The sequence below is a fragment of the Ascidiella aspersa genome, chromosome 5 (assembly GCF_963924565.1).
Source record: "Ascidiella aspersa chromosome 5, kaAscAspe10.2, whole genome shotgun sequence".
Taxonomy (NCBI): Eukaryota; Metazoa; Chordata; class Ascidiacea; order Phlebobranchia; family Ascidiidae; genus Ascidiella; species Ascidiella aspersa.
Window position 1 is genome coordinate 27,707,481 of NC_139451.1, and position 26,466 is coordinate 27,733,946.

General features: G+C 35.2%; 2 protein-coding genes across 2 annotated transcripts; one reads left to right on the forward strand and one right to left on the reverse strand.

The window, feature by feature from the left end:
- Positions 1 to 848: 848 nt before the first annotated feature.
- On the forward strand, positions 849 to 11,422 carry LOC146145738 (solute carrier family 2, facilitated glucose transporter member 5-like). The gene is made up of 10 exons (XM_083390661.1): positions 849 to 893; positions 1,707 to 1,838; positions 2,656 to 2,923; positions 4,068 to 4,189; positions 4,777 to 4,947; positions 6,641 to 6,738; positions 7,376 to 7,547; positions 8,495 to 8,658; positions 9,107 to 9,251; positions 11,294 to 11,422. Exons 1-10 carry the CDS (start codon positions 849 to 851, stop codon positions 11,420 to 11,422), a joined length of 1,446 nt encoding a protein of 481 aa, XP_083246787.1.
- Positions 11,423 to 18,502: 7,080 nt separating this feature from the next.
- Positions 18,503 to 26,190, reverse strand: LOC146145739 (solute carrier family 2, facilitated glucose transporter member 5-like). The gene is made up of 10 exons (XM_083390662.1): positions 26,170 to 26,190; positions 24,503 to 24,634; positions 23,281 to 23,548; positions 22,663 to 22,784; positions 21,773 to 21,943; positions 21,203 to 21,300; positions 20,340 to 20,511; positions 19,630 to 19,793; positions 19,050 to 19,152; positions 18,503 to 18,631 (listed from the first exon to the last, which is right to left on the reverse strand). The coding sequence occupies exons 1-10, from the start codon at positions 26,188 to 26,190 to the stop codon at positions 18,503 to 18,505; spliced, it is 1,380 nt and encodes a 459-aa protein (XP_083246788.1).
- Positions 26,191 to 26,466: the final 276 nt, after the last annotated feature.

Consider the following 26,466-nt stretch of genomic DNA (forward strand, 5'->3'; position numbering starts at 1 on the left):
AAGAAATAATTGAAATCTGACATATCCTTCTAAGTTTTTTTTTTAATAAAAAAAACGTAACTTTTTGTTCCATCGGTCCCACCCCACAGGACCTATGGAACACCCCATGAGACCTATGGAACAGAGCATGACTTCATCTAAAAACAATGCGCTGAGTTTTGGTGAAGTGCATAACTACTCAGTTCCATACTTGTTTTCGCATTATGCTATACAAAGTAAATATTTCTGTTTTTACTAAGCCTTTTTTAAATTACGTGTGTTAAAATATATAGCTGTACAGTATTTTTTCAATGTACATTAAAAGAAAGAAATTTGCCGTGCATAAATATTTCTGTTTTCACTAAGCCTTTTTTAAATTACGTGTGTTAAAATATATAGCTGTACAGTAATTTTTCAATGTACATTAAACGAAAGAAATTTGCCGTGCAAAACAAAACAATGTAGGCGAACCAAACGTCGAAACACAACCATGTATCGCCGACAAACTACAATATTTGTGGTTGCTTTTATTGCGGCTAGAAATACAGAGGTAGAGGGGTGAGTAGAAAAGCCACGAAGTGCGATGAAAAACGCTTTTCTTTTTAAACGCGTCTCGTAATTGAATGTTACCCATTTACACACCAGTCTAATAACGGTCTTCATTAGCAAGGCAGAATTCGTGTTTTTGTCAGTCTTAAAGCAGAATTCAAACTAATAATAATGCTATCAAGCAGTTTAGCCTGTGTTTCTGTTATGTAAGTCATTTGCGCCGACATTTGTAACATTTGTAGATATTTTAATCATAGCCTTCTTAGTCAAGGAGGTTGGGTGTTTAACAACACAACAAACTGTGGTTTCTTTCGAGGAGAATGGAAAACTCAAAAGAGGCGACAATGGAAAACTCCAGAGGGCCGGTAATCATAAATCAATATTAACTTGAATGTTTGATAAAGTCCGTAAATTTTCTCTTTCAAAAAGAATTACGAAGAACGGATCCAATAGTGGATGCGTTTTTAAACCGCTAAGTTTTACATGATGTATGTAGTTAGATGTACTGTTATAAATATACTGGAATGTTGTTTTGCATCCCTACCCGGTCTAATTTTGTTTGGACTTTTTTAATGTATGTGTGCTGGAACATTAAAATGATTTGAAAGTAACAAATTTTGGAGCGTATGTTTGGAGGTTGTAGTAAGACGTAATAAGAATATCAAAGCCCATACAGGAGTAGGTAGCATTTTGAACGTTTCGAATAACTGTTTATTCATTTTCAACACGTTTGATGTTCATGTTTGACTTAGGTATTATTATTACGTAAAGTTACAAATCTTTCAGCGTTGCACCTTATGATATAAGAATGATAAATTTAGAAAAATAAAGACAAATTTCAAAATTGACCTCTAACGATATATGATAATATACCGTAGGTATATTAATTAATAAATATTGTAAATACAAACTGCCAATAATTATATTGACGTGTTTCATTATTTTAATACATTGGTTTTGTTTCGAAAAATACTGTTCCGAAGTGATTTCGAACAACTGAAAAAAATACATTTATGTAAAACTGTAAATTAAAGTCCACCAAAAACTCACTAATTTCGTTGGGTTATAAAACTTCCAGACTTACCGATTAATAACAGTAATATACTGCGTTCAGCCGAAATATACAAATCTCTATAGGGCGGGCAAATTGTTGTTTAAAAAACGTTTTTTCCTGACAGGAAAATTCCTTCTTTGGTTCGATTTGCTTGTTTCTTCTCGGAAGCTTTTCGTTCTTTATGATCGGTTTCAACTTTGCCGTCCTAGGACCAGTTATACCGGCACTCAAACAAATGTACAACGGCACCTACTTTGTAAGTACACGGGTCGGCCCAGCAGGGTGACCAGATTCAAACATTAAAACAGGCGAAACTTTCGAAAATACACGCCAAATATGAGGGATAAAGAGACAAATGTTTTTTTTTTGGACACTAAGATACTGCCTAGGCTACAATGAAGATAACTTCTTAGCTACCCCTTAATATATTTTTCCCAAATTGGAAACTTTGGATATTGCGCAAGGGGGCGTTTATTAAGGTCAAAATTGCGTGGCTGTTATAAAGTCATGCCTACTTCAAAATTTTAGAGCATAATGGTTGGAGGTTGTAGTAAGACGTAATAAGAATATCAAAGCACATACAGAAGTAGGTATCATTTTGGACGCGTCTTTTTGGACGTGTTTTGGACGTGAAAAACGTTCAAAATGATACCGACTTCAAAATTTGTTCCACGTCTAAAAGTGCAACAGGCCAATTTTTTCAATCTGGTCTTCTAGCATGTGTTCTTTAGTGACCCCGCGAAACTTTGCATGTTGAGTTTTTTAGTGTAATACCCAAGTTATATCAGAGCCGAAATTCCCCAACCTTATATTGGCAGCTATCCAGCGCAATCATTTAATAAAAGTTGAAAAAGACATTTTTACTATATTGTAATATTCAAGTAAAATGATTAATATTTTTCGTTAGGAGTGTATGTATTGCCAATTTAACTATACAAGGCTAGAAAGCCAAACAAAAATCTGCGGCCAAGCGTATTCTAAATAGGCCAAATTTCTAGTTTTTGGCCGGAACGCCTTTCAGGAACGTTTCGTTTAACTTTCACACAAGTCGATATTTGTTTCTTTACCTCAAGTCAAGACACGAAGAAACGATTCCTGAAAGTACGTGGTTGGCCCTTCTTACACTCACCATGTCTTTACTTATCGCTGGTGGCTTCGTTGGTGGTATCACGTACAAGTTTTTTATCACGGTCCTCTCACGAAAGCGCTACATGCAGCTGTCTCACGTGATCAACATCGTCGGTCTGCTTCTCATGGCGGTAGTCGGAGGCATCACGAGATCATATGAAGTCATGATTATTGGAAGATTCATCACCGGGGTACCTGTTGGGATTTACTATGGTGAGCTAGAACAGTGGGCCGACCGGTGTGCCGCGGCACATTGACTTAAATTGATTTAAACGATATTACGACGATTAGTTAATAGGCATATATTGCCCTATTTCGGTCTTATTCCGACCTGTGTATCATTCTGGCGGTAATGTTGTTCTAATTTTTGCCTTATGGCTGGAGTCCCTTTTGCCGTCTTAAGATATTTTAGGAAGTCCGTAAACACAGAAGATAAAAGCGTGTAAAATGTCAAAATTTCGGCGCCGTCGGCGCAATAAATCACATATCGACAATTTTTCCCAGGGCAGCCTAGAATATTGCTAATGTTGTCTATTGTCGATTGTCATATATTTCTAAGGAGTGCCGCGGAATTTTTTAGCTCTGTTGGTGTGCCGCAAGTGCAAAAAGGTTGAGGAGCAGTGAGTTATATACCTTTCATATTGTTTGTTTTTGGTGGAACCAACATTTGTTATGTAGACAATAAACAGGATTTTCACAAATAAAAAAGAATATTTCAGGAAGCCCATTATTTTAATACGTGAGCTGTCATCTCACAGTTGTTAAACACATTAATGTGTATCTTTTATCAGGGAGTCGAACCGTTTGACTTTTCCGGTTCAGGTTCGGTTCGGGTTCAAAGATTTTTTCGGAATCCGTTTCAGTTCCGGTTTCGGTTTTGAGCAATTTAGAAGTTCCGGTTCAGCTCCGGTTCGACCATCGTTACAAAACCGGTTCAGATACAATATAAGTTGTGTTAAATCTCAAAATGTGGGTCGATAAATGTATGAGAATAATCTTTAAATTGTAAGTCGTTTAATTTAAGTTCCGTGACTTATTAAAAAAGAGCAACTCATTATTGAAATATCTAAAAATTAAAAAATCTACGTTTTATTTATTCAATATTCATATATTTTTAAAAAAATTTCGAACATGGCGTAACTTGACTCTGTAAAATAGAAGTTGTGACGTCATGCTGGAGCAAACCGCTTTTATTTACAGGTTCGGGTTCGGTTAAGGTTCAGGTACTTTTAAAATATTCGGTTCAATTCCGGTTCGGCTCCTTAAAATCTTACAAAACTCAGATTCGGTTACGGTTTGGACAAATTTACCCGATAACCGGTTCCGGTTCGACTCCCTGTATTTTATTGTCTAACAGCTGTGATTCCGATGCTTATGGTTGAAATGAGCGCTCCAAGCAAGAGATCGATGTGGCAAAGCAGTGCATCAGTTGCCATTACCGTCGGATTCCTAGTTGCCCCTGCGATTGCACACCCCAAGGTAAAAACAGATTGCGCGCTGTTTGCTCTAAACAAATTCCCAAAGATTTTGACGTTGTTTATTTACTTGTATCAAAAACGAGAATCCGAAAACTTGCAGAGGTAAAGCGTTAAGAAAATTTAAATTAAATTGAAAAACGCTCCTAATATGAGAACAGCCAGATTGACAATTCGAATAAAGTCTAAGTTTTACTTGTTTTTATGATAGGATTCGACAGAGAGAGCCTAACAATTTTGGTGCTTAATATTTGTATCACTGAACAGGACAAATGTAGGCCTTCTGTTTTGCATTTTAATCTAATCGCGGATTTGTATACGGTACGATTTGGGTCGTATGAAGCTCTATTCGTTTCTACAAACGAGCACAATTTTTTTTATATTTCGTTGTCTACTTTTTTGTTAGGGGTAAAAATGTCTTGGGCTTAAAGCACCGCCTTTGCATTTCACCGTTCATTACAAAAGTTGTTTCTTTTCTTGAGAAATTAAAAACCAGCTATTCCTATTGATTCAATTTGTTCTATAAACGTAATTTTCTTTACGCCTATTTATTAAAGGTTTTATTTCAATTGCCTAGCATTTTGTTGTAAGGTACTCGGAAATATAGACCGATGGCCGATACTCCTGGGCATCGGTGCCATTCCTTCCTTGATCTACCTCGTCTTTAGCATCTGGATCCCAGAATCACCTTATTACTTGGTCCGGGAAAACAAACATGAGGAAGCGATGGAGGCGCTAAGGAAACTCAGGAAGGGAAGTGATGTAAGTTATCGTCAGAAAGGTGGTAAAATAAGGGAGATAAGTATTTAATATTAGACTAATCTTTTTTGGCGATCTAGTATTTTTCTTACGATGGTAAACTAATACAATGGAAGCTATCGCAAACCGGCCGAATTTGCTAGTTGTTTTTTCTAGTTTGCCTTGCTTGCATCATTGATCGACAGACTCGGTAAGTTAGCGATGGCTTTCGGTTTACTAATAATACGTAAGCCGTAATCGTTTGTCAAAAAGCAGCTTAAAAAAAATAGATTATCTTAATGTTCACCCGTATAACATCAATAGTTGTATAAAATAAAAGTATAAACGGAAAGAGAATCTAAAATCATTGGTACATACCTCGGCTTCCATTTACTAACTTTAAATGAAAAGTTGTTCTTTACACATGATAGGATGGCAGCGGTTATAGTTAAAATGATTGAGTTGTACATGGTGAAAAGAAGCATCCGGCAATTTACCTATGTTCGTTTGACTTATTCTTGTTAATCGAAGCCGATTAGCTGGTAATGCTACAAACATTTGGACAACTGCATACTTTACCAGGGGAGACACTGTCAACCATATTATCTATCTCTGCAAATCGATTGTGAACAAACCAGTGTTGTAAACAATTTATTTTGAAATGACTTAGAACAGGGTGATCCAACTTCTTTTCATCGCGGGCAAAAAAAACAAGGTTTATTTTATCTTGCGGGCCAATGTTGTAAAATAGAGATTCTTGGGCTTATTGCTGTGACATTATACATAGTCTATGGCATATTTACTAACTTTATGGAATGTATACCTTTGTTCAGTTACGGTTGTTATGAAATAATTTCAACACCAAAAAAATAAATTAAAGTGATATTGCCAGATTGAACCAAAGCTGACTATCAGTTCGCGGGCCAAAAAAGCTGGACTTGCGGGCCAACTTTGGACCACGCTGAATTAGAACCCAGTCAAGTCATTTGTAAAAACACGAGTCCAAGTCAGGTCATTTTGAATAAATCCCAAGTGTCATAAATATTCAACGTTGAACTATTAGAATTGGTAAACTAGTCCAAATATATGTGAGCAGTAACTTAACTGAAAAATAACAGTGAAAGCAACATATAGCAAACAAATTTTTTCATGTATAAAATTTTAGATAAACCCAAATGAAAAATGCCTTATGAAAGCACTTCATTTTGCCTTGAGTCTTTTGTCCAAGACTCAAGTGAAGTAAAATTATTTTGGTTAAAAGACTTAAGTCAAAATAGTGACTTAAGTCAAGGCATCATTACAGCACCGAATCAAACTGCCACGGCATTTTCAAAGAATAATATTTCCAGCCTGCGAGATTTAATATAGGTTACAATAAAAAAATTAGCATAACTGCAAGTTTTGTGAATGAAGCTCGAAGTGCAGCAACAAACGTCTTGAAAGTATTACAATATAACTGATATGTGATTCGACAGCCGCGGAGTGAACATAATACAACGAAAAATAACTTCTTTAAGAACGAGTTAGTCTGTTTCTGACTTGACTAACCAGGGTTAAAAACGACAAGGAAATCTTGGTGAAATAATCAACACTTAACCTGCGAAAACGCTTCAGTTATATCGACATGCGGATTGGACATGCGTCGCTGCTACACAATCAAGTCAATTTGGAGGATTTTGTTGGAATAATTTTTAATTTATTGCTAAACTTATTTAAGGGCGTTCTTAAGCGGGAATTGTGCGACATCGAGAATGAAGTAAACGCAAGCGCCAACGTTATTGGACTTCTGGAAATGTTGACTACAAAGCGATATAGGTTGGTTGTGTTATAAACCTTTTGGCTAAACTTTTGGCCTAAAAATTCTATTGTCTGACGTTTCTCTTCGCCTTTAAAACCCTAGGGTAAAAATTCCAAGAGGTTTATTCGGAAGGTCGATTCATGTTTGTTTTTTTTACTTCGGATCAATTGTTTTCTGTCAAATTTTGGTCGCTGGTGCCAATTTTATGTCGGGTTATAGACCTATATGACCATTTGGCAGCCTTAATGATAACAAGTCAAGTCCTTATAAAAGTTACATGTTAAAAAATTGGGTAAACTCGTCCAAATAGGAGCAATAGTTTAACTACAATATGCCAAAAATGCAATATACAGCAAGAAAATTGTTCGTGCTTTTTTGAATTAGAATAAATAACCAATTTTGCGAAAAAATGCTAATTGAAAACATTTCATTTTAACCCAAGCCATTTGTCTAAAAGACTTCAATGAGATGAAGTCACATTGCTTAAAGGATTTAAGTCAAGTCTATTCATTGGAAAAAAGTGACTTAAGTGCACTTAATTCAAGTCATTGACTTAAGTAATTACAACACTGCCAATTGGTTCGGTATTATTTGTCAACTAAATAAAAGAAACGACTGTTTGAATCAACTTGACGACAAACCCTTCTCTAACAGAAACCAGCTTATCGCCGTGTCTGCCATTTACGCCGGGTTTATGTTAGTCGGTATCAACAACTTTGTCATTTACACCGATGTTGTCTTCAATCAAGCCGGAATAGCTAAAGATGTGGTCACTTACTGCACCATCGGTGTATTTTTCCTGCAGTTTCTTGGTGGCCTAGTTGGGGTAGGCACTCGATTTGGGAACAAATTGATCTTATATTTTATGCTTTAACGTTTTGCATAGGCCTGTGTGATTTGGTAATCTATCATTTCTGCGGTCGTTCGGACCATGTGATAACAGTAAATAGATGTTTAAAGTCTACCGGATGTCAAACGAATCTAATAAAACATCCGTGAAGGCAAAGCAAAACTAGAAAACCTCAATAGTGTTGCAATTCATAGGACACTATTTTATTACACGTACTACTGTCAGCCGTGACATGTTAATTTTGAGCTTTCAAAACTCACCGTATTGTAATTTTAATAGCTGTACTCAGTTTTTTTTAAGGTGTTTTAGGGGACCGAAACAGTCCCCCAAATTTCTCCAGCGGTTTCCCAAATTTTGGACTTGCAACTTTTTAGTATTTAAACGAAACACTTGCGGTCTCTTAAAACTACTTAGCGGTCACCCAAACCAAACCTTAAAAAAACCCTGGCTGTACCTGTCGTAAGTAAAGCATTCTACAAAAACTAATTAACTAAGTACTGTGTAAAGATATTGCACCATGAGTTAACTACATAACAAAAGAAGTTTTATATGCCATCTTCGTTTTATTTAATTGCTACATACTTCCAAAAACGATTTAAAATAGTTTACTTTCCTTCGTTGGCGCAATATATACAATACATCTTCTAAACAAACCGCTTTTTTAACATTAATTGATAAGCCAACAGCAACAGCAACATATGTTGTTATTAAATGTTCGAAACTTCGGATGGTAATTTTTTTATAGCTATACCTGACTTAACTGAAGCATCCTGCTAGAACTTATAAACGAAATACTGTGAATAATTGTATAGTTTACGTTCACTGCATAACAATTAAAGTTTTGTATCCGATAATCGGTTTATGGTCTTGTTACACTGTTGTAAACTTATCTGCATGAAATAACAACACAAAATTCTTCTCAGATGTACTTCGTAAAACGCTTCGGCGCGTACAAGGTGAACGTCGGTGCGTCTATCACGACCATCATTTCACTCACGATTTTCGTGATAAGCCAGGCAACTTTACATCTGGCTCCTAATGTGATGCCAATCTTCGCTATTATCGCAACTGCAGTATACCTTGTCAGGTAAGAGTATATGCTTTAAATCCAATTGAATATATCTATATTAGTAATTTTCTTTGAAAACAAAGTTTTCCTTCACTTCCTTATGTGGATTAATTTTGGGGCGTATATAAAGGCTAACATAAATAAAAAAGGAGATCACGCACGGTTTTAAGTGTTCCTGTTTGAATTGATCTGCAAGCAATAAGCTTAAAAATAAAAAGCAGAAAAGTTTTGTTGGAAATAATACACAGGGTTTTATTTAAAAAGCAAAACAAACTTACCACTTTATCGCTTGACCGTGTTTTTTGTATAGGTTGTTAATTGGTTAGCTTTCCACTGTGTACAAAAACAGTTGCACGTTAGCATTTCCTTTATGTTCAATTTAAATACTGATTCTTCGAACCGATTTTAAAACCTTTTTTATCTAAACGGTCACCAGCCAATAAGTTTGTGTGTTTGTTTTTTTCAGTTTCTTTGGTGGAATTCATCTCGCCACTATTGTGCTCTTAGGTGACGTCACAACCGAGCCGACACGCACCACCGCGTTTGGATTCGGGGCATATTTCATGTGGCCTTGCTCGTGGTTAACTGGATTTGTGCCTCCTTATCTACAGGTTTACCAACACTTTGATCCATTATTCAAGCCAGTGGTTCTAAACCTTTTTAGCTGATGGACCGATTCTAATGTTAATGGAGAGAAAACTGTTTTTGCAAGCTGAGGCAGATTTTGCCGGAACTCATTTAAGTACACTGTCCTAGTCAATCGTGTTATTAATTTAAAAACACTGGCTTACACTAAAGTTATTGAAGTCATTACGAAACTGCTAAAACTCACTCTGATGCCTTTATTTACTGCACCGGGACTCTTATTCCGTTTCAGCTAGTTGACGGCTAAATGTTTCATTGGTGTGTTGGTAAGTTTTACAACACCAAACGTTAGCTGACTTTAGTCGTCTTCTAAACAAGGTTTTTTGAACTGTTTAGTCACATAAAACACAAACATCGCGAATGAATCATATGGGTTCAGATCAGGGAGTGGAACCGTTTGACTTTTCCGGTTCAGGTTCGGTTCGGGTTCAAGGATTTCTTCGAAATCCGGTTCAGTTCCGGTTTCGGTCGGAGGAATTTAAAAGCTCCGGTTCGACCATCGCTATTTCAAAATCGTTCCAAAAGTTCCGGTTCGGATACAAATTTGCGCTAAATCTTAAAACGTGGGTGGACAAATGTAGAGAATAATCTTTAAATTGTAAGTAATATAATATAAGTTACGTGACGTATTAAAAAAACAGCAACTTATTATTGAAATATCTAAAATATAAAAAAATTAACGTTTTATTTATTCATATTTATATTTTTTTCATAAAATTTCAAACATGGCATAAGTTAACTCTGTAAAATACAAGTTGTGAAGTCATGCTGGAGCGAACCGCTTTTATTTAAGGTTCGGGTTCGGTTAAGGTCCAGGTACTTTTAAAATATTCGGTTCAGTTCCGGTTCGGCTCCTTAAGATCTTACAAAAACCGGTTCAAGTTCGGTTGCGGTACGGAAAAAATTGAACCAAAGGTTCATAAAGTTCCGGTTCGGTTCCGGTTCGACTCCCTGGTTCAGATTGTATTGCTACATGTACCTTTGCATAACGGGTTTGATGGAGGATAACGTACAGTACGACGGATTAGCAGATTCCATTCGGCACAATGCACATACTTCTATAAAAACAGAGAAATGTGGGACTTGATTATCTTGTTGATCAGCAAGAAACCTAAAAAAACAATAATTGACCCCAAAAGAAAACAACAGATCGAAATATACCCCTCTAAAACCCTATTGTTTTTAATACCTCTAAACTTTAATTGAAACAATTGTTAAAAAAAATTTAAAATTTTCTTTACATTTTATTGTCTATCTATGGTATAGTTTCTTTACTTACCAGAGTATTGAAGCTGCCTTGAAAGATGTAAAATTATGTTAATCATAGCACAATTGTTACTACAAGGAGCCGGATATATAAGGATTATTTAAGCGTTGTGGTATATTTAATACGCACATATATGTTTTGACAGCTTACAACCTATGATCAATATATTGATGAAATAATAATAATATTATTACTATTTTTGTTAATTTTGGGATCTAAGCCTGCTCCAACATTGCTAGTTGTTGATCTCTTCTCCATATCGTATGATTCAAGCAAAACCACAAAGGTTGTAAAAAAGATCCAAAAACAATAAAATAAAAATAGTTGAATAAAGTTGTTTTTGGATCTCTTTTACAACCTTTGTCGTTTTGCTTGAATCTATGATCAATATATTTTGACAAATAGAAGTGTGCCACTAACTAACTGCATCTAATGTGTGTTCCATTAGTAATGCATCATTAAAATCAGAAATGGTTTGTGGAATAAATTATGATTTATATCAACCAATTTAAGCTTAAATTTGATCCGTTGTAGATGTGCTTGTTGTCCCTTTTATACAAAACGCTTTTTATAAAACGTTTTACATTGTGGTATAAAATTGTTCGTCAAACTATTTAAGAAACAGTTTTTTTTTTCATTCCACAAAAAAGCGCAATACTTAAGCTCATATTTGCAAATTTGTAAAATAAATATGTTTTATGAAGTCTTTTGCTAAATAGGTGTAACATTAAATTTGTTCAGAAATCACTGGGAGCTTATTCGATGACCATTTGGCTTGGTTGTACAATCTTGTATCTCATCTTCCAACTGGTGTTTCTGCCGGATACAAAGGGAAAGACACAAGACGAAATCCAGGCTCAATTTAAGTAAATTAACAAAACAAGCTGAACCTTTTGCTGAGAATTGTCCAGAAAGAAAAAATATGTGCGCTAATTAAGCGGAAAAGTTTTTTGTATTCGCTTAAACAAATGTAAATATTGAATAAAGTTATCAGCTTTTTTTAACTTTGCCAACCGTCAAAAAATTCCTGCCTCATGCAATTCAGTAGATTTCTGGGATTTAAGCATTCGGGTTAAACATTTACGAATAACAATATTTGCAAAAAATGCTATATAGCCTCCAATGCCTTTCAAAAAATTTCGAATTCCGATACAACTTTAAAAAACATACACTCATCAAATCAAACTGCGAATTCAGTTTTCCAGTTTTAATAAGTTAGTCAAGATTTGGAATAATGTTTTGATTACATTATGATGTATACCATCTTTTTCACCTTTGTAACTGATTACTGTGAAAACATTTATTCCTGTCATGTCCTGAAGATTATTTACACCTTTTTGAAAACCAGACGAAATTGAAATATTTTATCGTACAACTGCCAAAAACGAAAAGGTTTGATGTTCTCAGCTTGTTTTTAATAATATTCTGTTCAATATTTCATTAATGTCACCCTATTTTAAAGTCAGTTGAAAAATTCGGTATTTTTTAATCTCATGTGTGTTGCTCTCTGCTGAAACATTTTAAAATTAGTTTTGAAGTGTTAAACTATTTTTTGTGTTGAACCATTCGAATAGCGTATAACACTAACAACGAAATAAACACAAACTAATCTGACTAGTTATTAAAATAATAAATTCATTCAGTTGGTTAATAAAAAACATTAGAAATAGAGCTTAGCTTTCCAATGTACATAATAAAACATAAGATAAGTATTTTCGTGTACAAATTGTTCAAAACAACTTTAAAAGTTATAGATGTATATTTTTAACATATTTGTACAGTTGCGTCTGTATTTTTGAATACATAGAAATAACCTATGAACATTTGCCCCACTTCAAATTATTTTTCAAAAAGATGTCCACATGAGAACTTATATAAGTAGAATAAGTATAGGCTAAGGTGGACCATATTCGTTAGAAAAATTAAAAAGTTGTGTCATGAAACATATACGGTATGTTTTCTCTTTAAACTAATTGAATTTATACCTTTCAGGAATTCCACAGAGGCAAAATTTGTCTTTGATAGGTAAATTAGTTTACTTTCGAAGTTTACTACACTCTTCAACTTTTTTATTATAAATACTTAAATCTTTGTGATCATTTTGATATTTATTTGAAATTTCCTATGATCAGGACCCGAATGGATGCCCCCTTTTAACATTTTATATCAAAACCGTATCATAATTTTCGAAACAATATACCACAACTGCATATCGACTGTTCAATTATAACAAACCAGAACTGCATTTTTATAACAGTGCTTAACAAGCGGGATTTTCTGTAATAGGTCTACGTTGACAACGATGCGTTCGACATTTCTGTTTTTGTTTTCTTGTTCGGCTATGACTGCCAGTAGTTCGGACATTATTATTTTTTTTCACTATCTAGCAGTTTAAAATGTTGTATTTGGCCTTGCGCAAGAGTTTACAGCAATAAGCACAAAATCATTGCGAATAAATGCAACCTTAAAAAAGTAAACTCACATTCGAAGCACAAAGCATTTACTTTGCAAAGGGTTAGTGACAAATCTATCAATCCCTAGAAATCTATTTATAAACCTATCCTTGGCGTTAAATGCTGTAAATAAAGCCTTTCTGTATACGCCATTTGGGAAAGAAATGAATTTCGATTTTGACGATTTGAGAAGAAAATGCAATATGTTCAAACAAATGTACTATTATAGTAGTAGGTATCATTTTGAACGTTTCGAATAACTCTTTATTCATTTTCAACATAGAGAGAAGTCACAGATAGTAAGTGTATATATAATGCTAAGGCAGACGTCAGAAGAGTTATTCGAAACGTTGAAAATGATACTGTGGTGACCTAGGGATTGCTAGGTTTTTATTAACTGTATTTTAACTAAACATTACCTGCAACACAGCATGTCACAAATAAACATAGCGTAATAAATAACATAGAATAAGGTACATGGCACAAATTCACCACAGATACCTACTTCTGTATGGGCTTTGATATTCTTATTACGTCTTACTACAACCTCCAACCATTATGCTCCATACTATTATAGTGTTCCTTCCTATATTCTTATAAATTCCTATATACTTCCTGTATGGTTTCAGCTAAAGCGTGTTGGTTAGTAGTGTCTCCTAAAAGGAAAGGAGTCGTAAAAATCTATATGTAGGAATCCTATACGTTGCTGTATATGCATAAAAAAACTATTATATCCCATTTAAAGTTAGGTAACATTTTCATTTTATCGAATATCTCTTGATTCATTTTCAACATGTAACTTATGGGCTTTGATATTTTTCCTTGAACATTTGAGCTCCGAAATATCTATATGCAAATAAAAAACGTAATAAGCGATGAAAGATGTTTGGTTTAAAAGCAAAAACAAAATTAGAATGCTAGATTTTTAAACAAAGTTATTTCAAACGATGGGCTAGCCATATTTGATATTTCACTGTCCTGCCTACATAGCAGCATTGAAAGAAGCAAAAGCGTGTAGGTAAGGGCTCCTAAAAGAGCATTCTAAATGGCATCGGGGAACAATCATTTTTGGCCCCGTTTACCATTCCTTGCTAGTTTTGAGATGTGTGCCAATTTTTAAGTTCGTTGTTTAAAATCTCTGATGCATTTTTTAAAGAAACGTTTATTTTGGAGTTGTGTGCTTAGTGTGTTTTAATTTATTTCTATAAAAATAAGCGTATACACAAGTTTTTCGTGATGTCCATGAAAATATAATTGCCAATGTCAATAAACTTTAAAAAAGAAGACTTTTTTTTAATTTTGGTTGAAAAAAGACAAATTTTTCTTCTCTTTTAAGTATAACCTAACTGATATGTACGCGATAGACGATTAAAATGTGGTTTTGTTTCATTTAAAGACTGTAATTAAAAAAAGTGGAAAAGAAATCCCATAAGTAAAACACAACACCAAAATGGACAATAAGCAATGTTGTAAACAAGTCATTTTAAAATCACTTAAAGCCCAGTCAAGCTTTTGTCCTAGTTCAAGTCATCGGTTTCTCAAGTCAAGTCATAATTAGAACAAGGCAACTCCTCTTCAAGTAAAGTCCTTGTCCTAAAAAGAAAAGAGCAACCTGCGCTTACACTACACCAGTGCTTCTTAAACTTATTCAGTTTCGTTCATCCCTAGCATCTATCTCCGGACTTCATTCACCCTTGTCTCATAGTATGATGATTTAGGTTGTTTCGATTTTTGTTAAGATCAACTCATGCTAATGGAACACAATAGGCTACACGGATTTCTTTAGTAATTTCAATAAAAATATAAAAGCCATAATTTTGATGGCATGAGTTATTGCTGAAACGTCTGTAAATTGCGAAATGTCGCTTTTATCAAATATTATGGCTTTTATATTTTTATTGAAACTCAAGCTAAGTTTTACCATTGCAAATCTCCAAATTTCGAGTCGAGAAATATAAGCTACGAAAGCACAAAACACAGTCACAAATTTTTTGTACTTATACACTCAGTGCAAACCAACTTCACTATTACGGCACGGTAAGCAAAAACACGGTTCAGTGGTCGATTTACTGCAGAGCTATCATACATTTCTGACTGTTCACCCTTATTCACCCCTTTTCACCCCTGCGAACAAAACTTTCAGTCTGGCGTGAACCATTCACCTGTTTAAGAAACACTGCACTACACTACAGGAGCGTGCTTGATTTCTCCTCCAGACACCTCGGTGTTTACGCAGGCAACCGTGAAATACATGGTTAAGAGGGCGCCCAAACTTGCAGTTTCTTGCAAAACAAAAAAGTCCACTTTCATGTCACTGCTGCAGGACTCGAAGTGTGGAGAACATTTTGATATCGGTAAAAATAGATTTCATTTTTATGTAATGTGTTATACCATGGAGGGTAATTATTATAACCAAGGTATTATCAACTTTTTTAATTTGTGTATCTGTTATGTACTGCTTGCAGAGAATGCTGCATTCTTTACCGCAATTCCAAAATGAAAATAAACGTAGTAAGAATATCAAAGGCCACACAGAAGCAGGAAATAAACGTACAACTCAAAACTGTGTGCGAGATCGGTGAACCGATTAAAGATTATGTGTGGTGAGAATTGTTTAAAAAATAATAAAATTTAAAGCAAATTTGTTCATGCAAAAACAAGAATGTTATTTAATTTCTTAAATCATGTTAAACATTTGATAGGTTGCTATATTTCCCCCATAAACAAATAATGTAACACTTAACGTTTATATGCGCATTACGTCTATTATTTTAACAGATGCAAAGTTACTCTATTTGGGATCCTACCATGGAAAAATGGGGCTAAACTGGTGCGGATTTCCAATTATTGCTGAAACTGGAAACCAGTTTACAGCTTTTGAAATGTTCCCAAAGCTAAACTGCTTTGGTTCCTTGGTTTGAGTTGGCTTGAACTCAACACGACACTGCGTTATTTCTTGTTTATCGGCAAGGAAAGTCGTTTGAAATGCAACCGCGGTTTTGCACGCATGGGTGAATTCCAAGGTGACCTTTAGCATGGGCGTCACTGAAAGATTAAGTCGTGTTTTTTTTTGTAAAGTGCAGCGAACGTACGTAACTACTCGCTTCGCTGTTGATTGGCCTCTTTGAACCTACTGTTATCTTTGTTAGATCCATAAACGGTAATGCAGTCGACTGCAGCGTCGCCGTAAAATATGCACCGCTATTTTTAAAGAATTTTGCGGAAATGTTGCGGAAGGCCAAAAACTGGAGGATGTGTTATTTTGCCACATCTAAAAGAAAATAGTTTTGGAATAAACAAAACTTGCATAAGCCGTTTAAAAACAAGTGGTTTATAAAAGATCTCAACAGCAAAAAGAGTTTTCTTTATGGGTAGCAGGGTAAAAAGCGTACACATTTTTGTTGAAAAAACTAACAAAAAGTAACCAAATCTTTTCGTTCTATAAAACAAGTAAAATTTATGTAATATAAAAATATAAAACCAAATTTTTTCAGTTTTGTTCACCTTTGCAAACCTTATAAGGATCAGCCTTCAAAACAGGAGTCTGTTGCGAAACGCCCGTATACCCCACCAATTTTATAGAAGACTTACCGCTCGAATTAATAAACTAATCAAAGAATTATATCATAATAAAACAGGGCTACATATCAGTTTGGTGTCATTAGATTCGAACCGACGATCTCTTGAAAAACGGACTTTCGCTTCAGCCACTGAAATACATGTTGTGTATATAGGCTTTACGGTAAAGCTATTCGAGAACTTATCACGAATATCCTGCGAGGTTCAACTGAGGTGTTTGAAAGTGCTAAGTAGAGTTTGTTTAGGCCAAACAAAGTTTGCCGTTTGCTTGGCTAGGCCTGTTTTTCTTCTGATGTACATTTTCGCGCCTGTAAAATATCGTCGTAATGTGATAATCAAGGTGGCGTATTCTACCAAGGGTTGTAAAGACTTGTCTGAAGTGCACTCACTGTTTTCAAAATGATTGGGTTGACTTAAGTCTCTTGACGAAAATGAAAACCTTAAGTCATATTAAGAAATAACTTGAGTTACAACTAAGTGTTTTCAACAAAATTTATTTTAATAAAATTGGGTTATTTATCTCATTTTAGCCGTAAAACAATTTGCTTGCTGTGCATTGAGTTTTTTTGTTATTTTCAGTTGAGTGATGTAGCTCACATTCGGACGGGTTATCAACTTGGTAGTTTACCGTTTTATATTCATGGTAATAACCTGACTTGAACATAAGTCGTATTATTATTAACTTGGGTTACAATTAAACGTTTTTATTAAAGATTTTATTAAACCCACACAGTTCGTTTATTTTGCAACGTTTTGCGTTATAGAGATGTTACTTTCATTAACAAACACTATACATTTAAAAGATGTTATCGGTTTGCACAAAGCGAAAACATGCATTAATATCGTTTATGTTGCCCACAATTTCATTTTCGAGGGTGCGATCAGACGCGGGAGGACTTTGGTAGGAAACCATTTTATACAAAAATCGGGACACCATAATAAAATCGTTGTCCCGCCCCTTGGATCTGCCCTTAATTATAGCGTATGATTAATCTACAACAAAAATCATATATCTGCTTTAACGTAATAAACAGTGCTCAGCATGTCACAAACTCACTTCAAGGCGTCTTTCAATATATTAATCTCACAGGGGCCTTCACCCTATAGTGTGATACAGGCGATGGTTCAAAATTGAAACCATACGAATACCCCTAATGCGGGAAACTCGACCTTTTAATTTCTGTTAAGAGGTGATGTATATTTGCACCAAACTTCTTATTTTGTTTAAATTAAATTTTGTTTGAAAAAGACAAATACCGCTTATTTTTTAATTTTAGCCTAACTGATGTACAGGTGATGGACGGTTGAAATGCGTGATTGAAATATCTTGCCAAAAATACTGTTGCGCCATATCTTATCCTTTGCTTAACGGCCTGTCACTGACCGGATGCCGCACTCAAGTTGAACATTAGTATTTATTATTATCAGTATGGCTGTGTGGCGCGAACGCCAACACAAAGCTCAAGCTGTAGCCCAGCGGCTATAGCATGTACTATATCTCGCTTGCTCATAAAAACATTTTTGTACTGTACCACACCACGCTCAAAACCAGACTTGCGGGGTTCTTTAGTTTCAGCCATTGCTGAAACTAAGGAGTTGCCCTTAGCGATAAAACAAAGGCGGAAAACAATTAGTGGTCGTAAGTGAAAAACGCAAATGTAGAAAGGCAACAGAACAAACCAAGTGAGGTGAAGTGAATGAACCAAAACAAGACAAAGTTAAATAAAGCGAAATATAATTTGGTATTATAATACTACCTCATTTCGAAGACTATTAATTAAAAAAACGTGGTTCAAGAAATATCAGGTAAAACACAACACCAAGGGGATAATAAGTGTTTAAAAATATGTAGAGCTTGGCTGTCATGCAAAAAGCATTTCCGAAATTGCTAAAATCATTTATTTTTCGTTTTGTTCTATCACATAAAATGCGCCTGGATATCGTCTTGCGTTTTTCCCTTTGTATTCGGAAGAAACACCAGTTGGAAGATGAGATACAAGATTGTGCATACGAGCCATATTGACATCGCATATGCTCCCATGGCGATCTGAATAAAACACAACATTTGTTGGTATTTTGATTAATTGATTTTTTTGTGTCAGTAAAAATATTAGAAGGGTATTAAACGGCTGTGCGAAACAGGAGAGTTTAAAGGGTGGGTAGACGGGCTCAATACATACCATAATAGTTATCGCCCCTAACGTGGTGCATCTAAATAACACGACTTTACTAACTTTTTTAACGAATTTAGGCAAAGCAAAATCCCTACCTGCTTTTAACAAGACTTAAATAAAAGCGTACATTTATGGAAAACATGTTGTGATAGTTACTAGAAAAGTAAAAAAGTTTAAGAAAGTCAAGGGGTCGCCTAAAAATAGTTGGGAAAGCCCAAGAAAAATATAGCAAGCATTTTGAACCCTTGCAAACACCAATTACGGCATTAGATTTAAAACGCGAAAGCCAACCTGCAGATAGGGAGGCACGAAGCTGACCAGCCATGAGCAAGACCACATGAATGTGACGTCACCTAATAGCACGAGGGTGGCGAGATGGGTGCCTCCGAAGAAGCTGCGATAAAAAGAAGATGTATATATTGCAACGTTTATATGTATATATTGCAATGTTTAGATGGGTTTTGACTTAGTGACAATAAAGCAGTTATTTCCACCTTTACTTCGGTCTATTTTAACGGAAAACGTTTCCTAGCGCCCTAAGTCTTTTCAATAAAAAAATATCAGAGTTAAAATCTATCTAAGGGGAGATTAATTAAAACAAAAAAAAAACAGTTGCAAACCTGAGCTTTTAAACTGCTGAATTTTGCAATACGCTGATTTGTACCAAGTCACATAAACACATTACCTTAGGAGTTATCTATCAGTGTTACCAACCTATTAATATAAAATAATAACCTACGGGATTTTATCATACCTGATCAGCTAAGGTTGACATTTAATACCTTTTCTTTATTGTAAATTGTTATCTTCAATACTTTTGTTAAAACAATAAATTGCGACAGCCTGACATTTTCTGCTGTTAAGTTTTTACCTGACAAGATACAATGCGGTTGAGATAATAGCGAAGATTGGCATGACACTAGGTGAAAGATGAAAAGTTGCTTGGCTGATTATGAACATCGTAAGTGCAATTATCATCGTGATAGATGCTCCAGCGTTCACTTTATACGCACCGAAACGTTTGATGAAGTACATCTAATCGAACATGAGTTTTGGCAAAGAACATTATTCTTAGAGGAGGTAAGATTGATCTCAAATGCGCCTCTTTAAAGGTAAAATTTTGACAATTGACTATTAGCTAACGTGAGATAAACTATGTACTAGGACACTAGTTTAAGAACTAACACAAGCTTCCTATAGAGAAATGGGTGTTCATGACGTCAAACGTAGCATTACTAAACTGTAGTTTAGCAAACACTAAACGGAAACAAATTTGTATTTCACATGATCCTTGTGCCCATTGAAATGAAATTAGCTCAAGTCTGCATTTAAGTATAATATTAACCACAGATTTATTTCCTATACCTGCAATAATCACCCTGGTTAAATCTCTCTTCGGGACATAAACATTTTTTTTAAGTTAAGGGCTATTATTCATCTTACTCTCAGTTTGTTGACAAGATATTAACTAACAGTGCTTCGACCCCACAAAGTTTACAACCGTCACTAAAATCATCGAAAGTCGAAAATATAAACATAATTATCGATTATGAGTGTGTCATTCCTACCAAAACCTCTTACCCCGGCCACTCCGCCAAGAAATTGCAAGAAGAAAACACCAATGGTACAGTAAGTGACAAATTCTTCAGCTATTCCAGCTTGGAGAAACACGACATCGGTGTAAACGACAAAGTTGTTGATACCAACCAGCATAAACCCGGTGTAAATGGCAGCTACAGCGATAAGCTGGTTTCTGTATGAGTAAGAGTGTTTTGAAATCACGTTGCATATTAGATGACCTGTCGTTTTTACAATGCTATCAACATTAAGTACGTTTTATATTTAAAATAAACTGATTTATGATTATAGCAGCCCTATATCACACAAGCACCTCGAAACCAACGATTGACAATTTACGCTAATAACTGTGCTTATATGAAAAAGGAAATGATCTATAAATACCTAAAAACTACTAGGAAAAGCCGACTAAACAAAGTGTAAAACTATAAACTCGGTATACACCTCCTTTTTCCCATTTCAGATCGCTCGACTATGCTTTTTTATACATTATTATGAATAATGGTCAATGACGTTAAATTAAGAAAGAAACTAAATCCTACATAAATTTTGTGACAACAGCACCAGAAAGAAAACGAAAACTATGTCTTCTGTGACAATTTATTAAAAAATCATATTTTAGCGCAACATAATACGACTTTAAAAGGTCCACGATTTATTTGCAGTGGACTGTTAACATCTATGCGCCGCAAAGATAAAACATTCCACAAAACAAACTTCAAGTGTTTTACCATGGTAATTTTAAAAGATTTTATCCGTTAAAGAACTTGCGTAAATGTTTTATTGACTTGAACGAGAAAAAAACATGTCAGCTGCTAGAATGTTGAACGAACACATTTTATTGGATTCATTTTTCTGAAACGAACCTGTATTGCTTGGTCGTCAACATTTCTTTCAGTCCAACAATGGTGGTGGTGACATTTACTTCATCATCGATTTGGTTTAACTCCTTTTTAAAGTCGCTCTTAAAAACACTTAACAATTAATCGTTTGCTTGTACCATAAGGCGGCCGTAGCGGTTTGAAAATAATCTATTCGGCATTTCGAAATAATAAGTATCCGATCTGGTTATGACCCTCTGCAAATAAAATATGAATTCATTGGCGTTTTCATATATCGGTAATATGTTTTTTTTTGTATTTATAACCTTATCGGTTTTGTGATTTTTTGCGAATAAAAAGGTCTTTATATATCTTTATGTGGGAGAATAAAACAGGCGTTGCACATCTATTAAACACGCTTTCCGTGTGTGTATCTTAAAAACGTTTCACAAAGTTTAAATTTCAAACGAAGAAAATCACTCTCGTAACGAGAAAAAGAGCTCTTGCAAAGAAAATGTCATATAGCCCAGGTTCATCCCCGGTAATATGTTTTTGCCGTTTACTCATAGTCCTTTACAGTTCATATCCTTATGATGCGCAATGTCTGCCACTTACATCACTTCCTTTTCTCAGCCTCATCAACGCTTTAATCGCTTCCTCTTGGTTGTTCTTCCGGATCAAGTAGTAAGGTGATTCTGGCATCCAAAAACTGAAGACTAGGACGACCAAGGAAGGAATAGTGCCGAGCCCAACGGCTATCGGCCACTTGCCAAGATTCCCTAAAGCCTTTGAGGCAACACAAAAACGTTTTTTGTTTGCATCAAATTGGCCAAACAAAACTTGATAAACAAGAAATAAATTATAACTAAATAGGCTATTCAAAGACCTTTTCGGCGTCATGACAAACGTTTATACAATTTGAACTGGTGTCGCTTTTGGAATGATGACACCATTGATTAATAACCATACTGGACCAAATAGTTAATCCAAATGCCAAAGCAAATCTAAAATTTGAAATTGTAAGTAAACAGCAGCATCGAATGACACTTTAACACTTTGAAATAGTAAATTATTGAAACTTATCACGCTTATCTTATTTTGCAATTAGTCTTGCAGTAAATTTAGTTTGCAGTAAATTTGTTACATGCCAAAGATTTAAATTTGTGGTGGTGGGCCGGTAGCGCGAAATTGGGTCCGGGGCCAGAACGGATTCGGTCGGATCAATTTTGGCGTTGGAACAGCCTCTAAAACAGGTCCGGCTAGGCCAAAACTGATCCGGCCTAACCCTAACCCTTACCCTAGCCAGACCTGTTTTAGCGGCTGTTCCAACGCCAAAATCGATCCGACCAGACCAGTTTTGGCGCTTGATTACGACCAAAATCGATCCGGTCGGCCGATTTTGGCCGGACCAATTTTGGCGTGACAGGCCTATTGACAACCCGTTAATAAGCCATATAGGGGACGACTTTCTCATGAATAGTTAATACAAAGAGGGTATACGTTACCATGGGGTGTGCTATGGCAGGGGCGAAGAGCATTCCGACTGTAAATGCAACAGCTACACTGCTTTGCCACATCGCTCTCTTGCTTGGCGCGCTCATTTCAACCATCATCATCGGAATCAAAGCTATTCAACAATGGTTTGTCGTTAGCCAAAAAATGTACAGCTTACCAAACAAACCAAACTCCTAAAGTCATTCTACATATTCAATGAAACAAAAAAAGTCGGTTGACCGGAGGGTCGTGAGTTCGATCCTCACTGCAGGCTAGTTGTTTTTCTAGTCTGCTCTGCTTGCATCATAGATCAACAGATTCGGTGAGTCTGCGATGGCTTTCGGTGTCATTCTATATATTTATAAAATTGGTCAACAAATGCTATACTGGGTTGTTTCAAAAGGGTACCTCTCAACAAGTGTTTGGAATAGATATGAGTGGAATGGCCAAAAGCATATCAATTTAGATATAAGCCGGTTAAACTAGAGTGGGGCAACAACGTGTTGAGAGCCTATGAAAGGGTGAACAGTTCATAAGCTTGACAACTGTTACAAACGATCACACAGAATTTTATACCCATGGATCTAGAAAGTGTAGATTTAGATACGCAAGGTTAATATACAGCTTACTGTAGTAAATTCCAATCGAGAACCCGCTAACAAATCTGCCGATGATCATAACTTCATATGATTTCGTGATGCCGCCGACCAGCGCCAAGAGAAGCAGGCCGACAATGTTGACGGAATGGGCCAGCTGGAGGTAATGCTTTCGTGAGAGGATCGTCAGAAAGAACTTGGACGTGACTCCACCGACGAAACCACCAGCGAACAACATTGACACTGTTAGGGTGAGAAGGGCGAGCCATGTGCTTTCCGGGAGTGATACTTCGTTTCTGGACTGAGCATGAAAAGAGTTAGGTTTTAACGTTGCAACTGTATTGAGATGCATTTCAAATCGTTTATGACAACTCATTCTTGATACAAGTTGATCAAATTCAATACCCAACATCACGTTGTATAATTTTTACTAAGGTGAATTTCGTTTCTGGACTGAGCATGAATATAATTAGATTTCAACGGTGCATTGGTGTTGAGATGTATTTCGAATTGGTTATGACAACTCATTCTCAATACAAGTTGATCAGCCCCAATAACCAACATCAGGTTAAATAATTCTTTTTAGTAAGGTCGAATTTCGTTTCTCTTTTTTACCAAGGTGGTATTTCGTTTCTGGCCTAAGCATGCAAAGAAGGAGATTTCAACCTTGCAACTGTGTTGAGATGCATTTCGAATTAGTTTTGTCAACTCATTCTTGATGCAAGTTGATAATCCCAAATACCCAACATCAGGTTAATTATTTTTACTAAGGTTAATTATTTTTACTAATTATTTTTATCCAGCCGACCACAATCTAAGTTGTGTAGCTAATTTAGTGACATTTTTCCAAAGTATAGTTTTATAGAGCGTGTAGAAAGCTAACAACTGAACTGGAGCTAACTGAATTTCTTAACGTCACAGAAAATCATGGCTAAAGTATAACGGTTAACATATTACCCTTGGATCTTTTTCTCTATAATCGTCTTGCCTTGATGAATAAGTTTCGATGCGTACCGAGATAATGTCGATTTACTCGATTATTTTTAGCTTTACCATTCATTATAAAGCTACGTTACAGTGCCGTTCATAGTGTACCTATACGTGCTTCTTAGTTTAAAAGTTATCTAAAATTATCCGTATCCGACAAAAATCAAACGATCGAACAACCTCACTAATGTATTACGCAGTAAATCCAAGCCTATCCATGATATAAATGACTTGAAATATGTGCTGGATTCGGCTGGCGTATACTTACAAAGTAGGTTTCGTTGTACATCTGATTGAGTGCTGGTATAACTGGACCTAAAACGGCGAACTGAAATCCAATGGTGAAGAAGGAAATTCCTCCAGAGATAAGAAGACAAACCGAACCGAAAAGGGAGTTTTCCTGTCAGAATTAATGGACAGTAACATATTTTTTATAATCGCTTTAAAATTTAAACTTTAATTTATTTTTATTGCAGTATATATATAGTTATTGATTTTTAATGAATTGAATTATGACTTTTGTTCTTTATTTTAATTAATTCTGTCACTCACAACATTGTTTAATTATGATTTCTATATTCAGAGTTGCTTAGACAAAATTAAATAATTGTTTAGAAAAAACTTGCAATATATACCATCATATAGGGTATAGTGATACCCAGCACGGTACTTGTAGGATATTTGAAATAGAAAAACAAATAATCTACTGAACATATAATAACACATACCTGGGCAAATAATTTGAAAAAGGTTGTGCAACATTTACGTTTAAACCAAAAGAAAATATTTTGCTGCATTTTGTTGCAGTGCACGGCTTAAGGCTAACTGTGATCATCGGTAAAAATGCCCCGTAAGGTTGATTGATAGTGTGACCTCTAGAATGACCTTCAGTCTGGCTTTAACTGTCAGAGACAAAAACGTAGGGTGCTGTCGACACCATTGCCTCAAAAGTTTGACCGATTGGGTTAAGATTTATTAGCATCTTAAAGAAATGAATGCAATGCTGTCTTACTGGAGGTATTTAATAACACGGCACAAAAGCAGTTAGGGATACTGGTTTAAGTCTTTGAAATACGGCGAGGGGATTTAAAGATTTTTTAGGGAAGGTTTAGGTGATTGAAGGTGAAGGTAAGGTATTTTACTGCATTCTATTTTGACTTAAACTTTTAGGAATCACACTTTAAACCAGCCTAGGTTAACAATAGGTTTGCTTAGGATTTGTGTCCTCTTAGAATTGTCTCGGTCCGTCAGGCCTAATTTAACAGACAAACTTTACTTAAAAACGAACTGGGTGACTTTAAGACGAAAATAGTTTTTTTTTACATTTGTCAATCATTTAGGGTCCTCGTTTAGAATATGCGTGGCCGAAATGCGACAACTATTTACAACCAATGAATACTACAGACACACATTGCTGACCAAACACCACTCTCAGAATCATAGATATTCAAGAAATTAATTGCAAAATTGTTTTTTCCGTGAGGAAGAAAATGAAACAATGCCTTGCAGCAACAGTATATTCACTCCCAAGAATTATTTAGGTTCTTCAGTTATAATGGCTTAACAAAATATTGAATGTATATAACTAAGTTTTTGAAGAACATTGCTCACATATATCGATTTAGCAAAGCGCCTATATTTGATTTTCAGTTGTACACAAAATTCGCCCACAAAAAAGTTAACCAAAAGGTTATACTGGGCTCATATTGTTTTGCTGTATTAGATAATATTGGTTTGCTTTATTAAAATAGCAAAAAAGGCAGCGTTACGGTTCTATAACAAAAAAGTATTTCACTTAAACTTTACTGTCAAATCGTTGTTGTAAATGGTTGTATTATGTCCACTACAACAGGCATATGATAGACGTTTTTCTGTCCGTTATTTTTTTTAGGTATTCACGTAATTAATAAATATAATAATAAATAACAAAAATACCGCTTCTCTTGAGCCTTCCATTTTCAAAGAATTCGGTTTTACAGAGAAACTGAATAAACAATCAAATTATAAAACGGTTAAGTTTAATCTATAAATTCTGCAAAGAATTAAAATGTCATTATGTTGTTAGTATTGTCGATACAATAAGTATATTTGATAGGCGACAAATACATTACTAACACCTGGAACTCCAGTTAAATGAAGTTTTAGTAGCTATTATATTTCGATTTTACTTCGTAAAAATACTGTCTAACACTTCGTTCCTTATTAATTTGAGGTTTTACAGAAAATGCTCCA

Excerpts from the sequence above, each read along its gene's own strand:
- LOC146145739 (XM_083390662.1), bottom strand. The coding sequence starts at position 26,190 with ATGGAAGGCTCAAGAGAAGCG. Across the intron at positions 23,549-24,502 it reads TGTACAACGAAACCTACTTT|TCCAGAAACGAAGTATCACT; the intron begins GTAAGTATACGC and ends TTTCATGCTCAG. Across the intron at positions 21,301-21,772 it reads GGCTGAGAAAAGGAAGTGAT|AGCGACTTTAAAAAGGAGTT; the intron begins GTAAGTGGCAGA and ends AGTGTTTTTAAG.
- LOC146145738 (XM_083390661.1), top strand. The coding sequence starts at position 849 with ATGGAAAACTCAAAAGAGGCGACAATGGAAAACTCCAGAGGGCCG. Across the intron at positions 6,739-7,375 it reads TTGACTACAAAGCGATATAG|AAACCAGCTTATCGCCGTGT; the intron begins GTTGGTTGTGTT and ends CTTCTCTAACAG. Across the intron at positions 8,659-9,106 it reads ACTGCAGTATACCTTGTCAG|TTTCTTTGGTGGAATTCATC; the intron begins GTAAGAGTATAT and ends TGTTTTTTTCAG.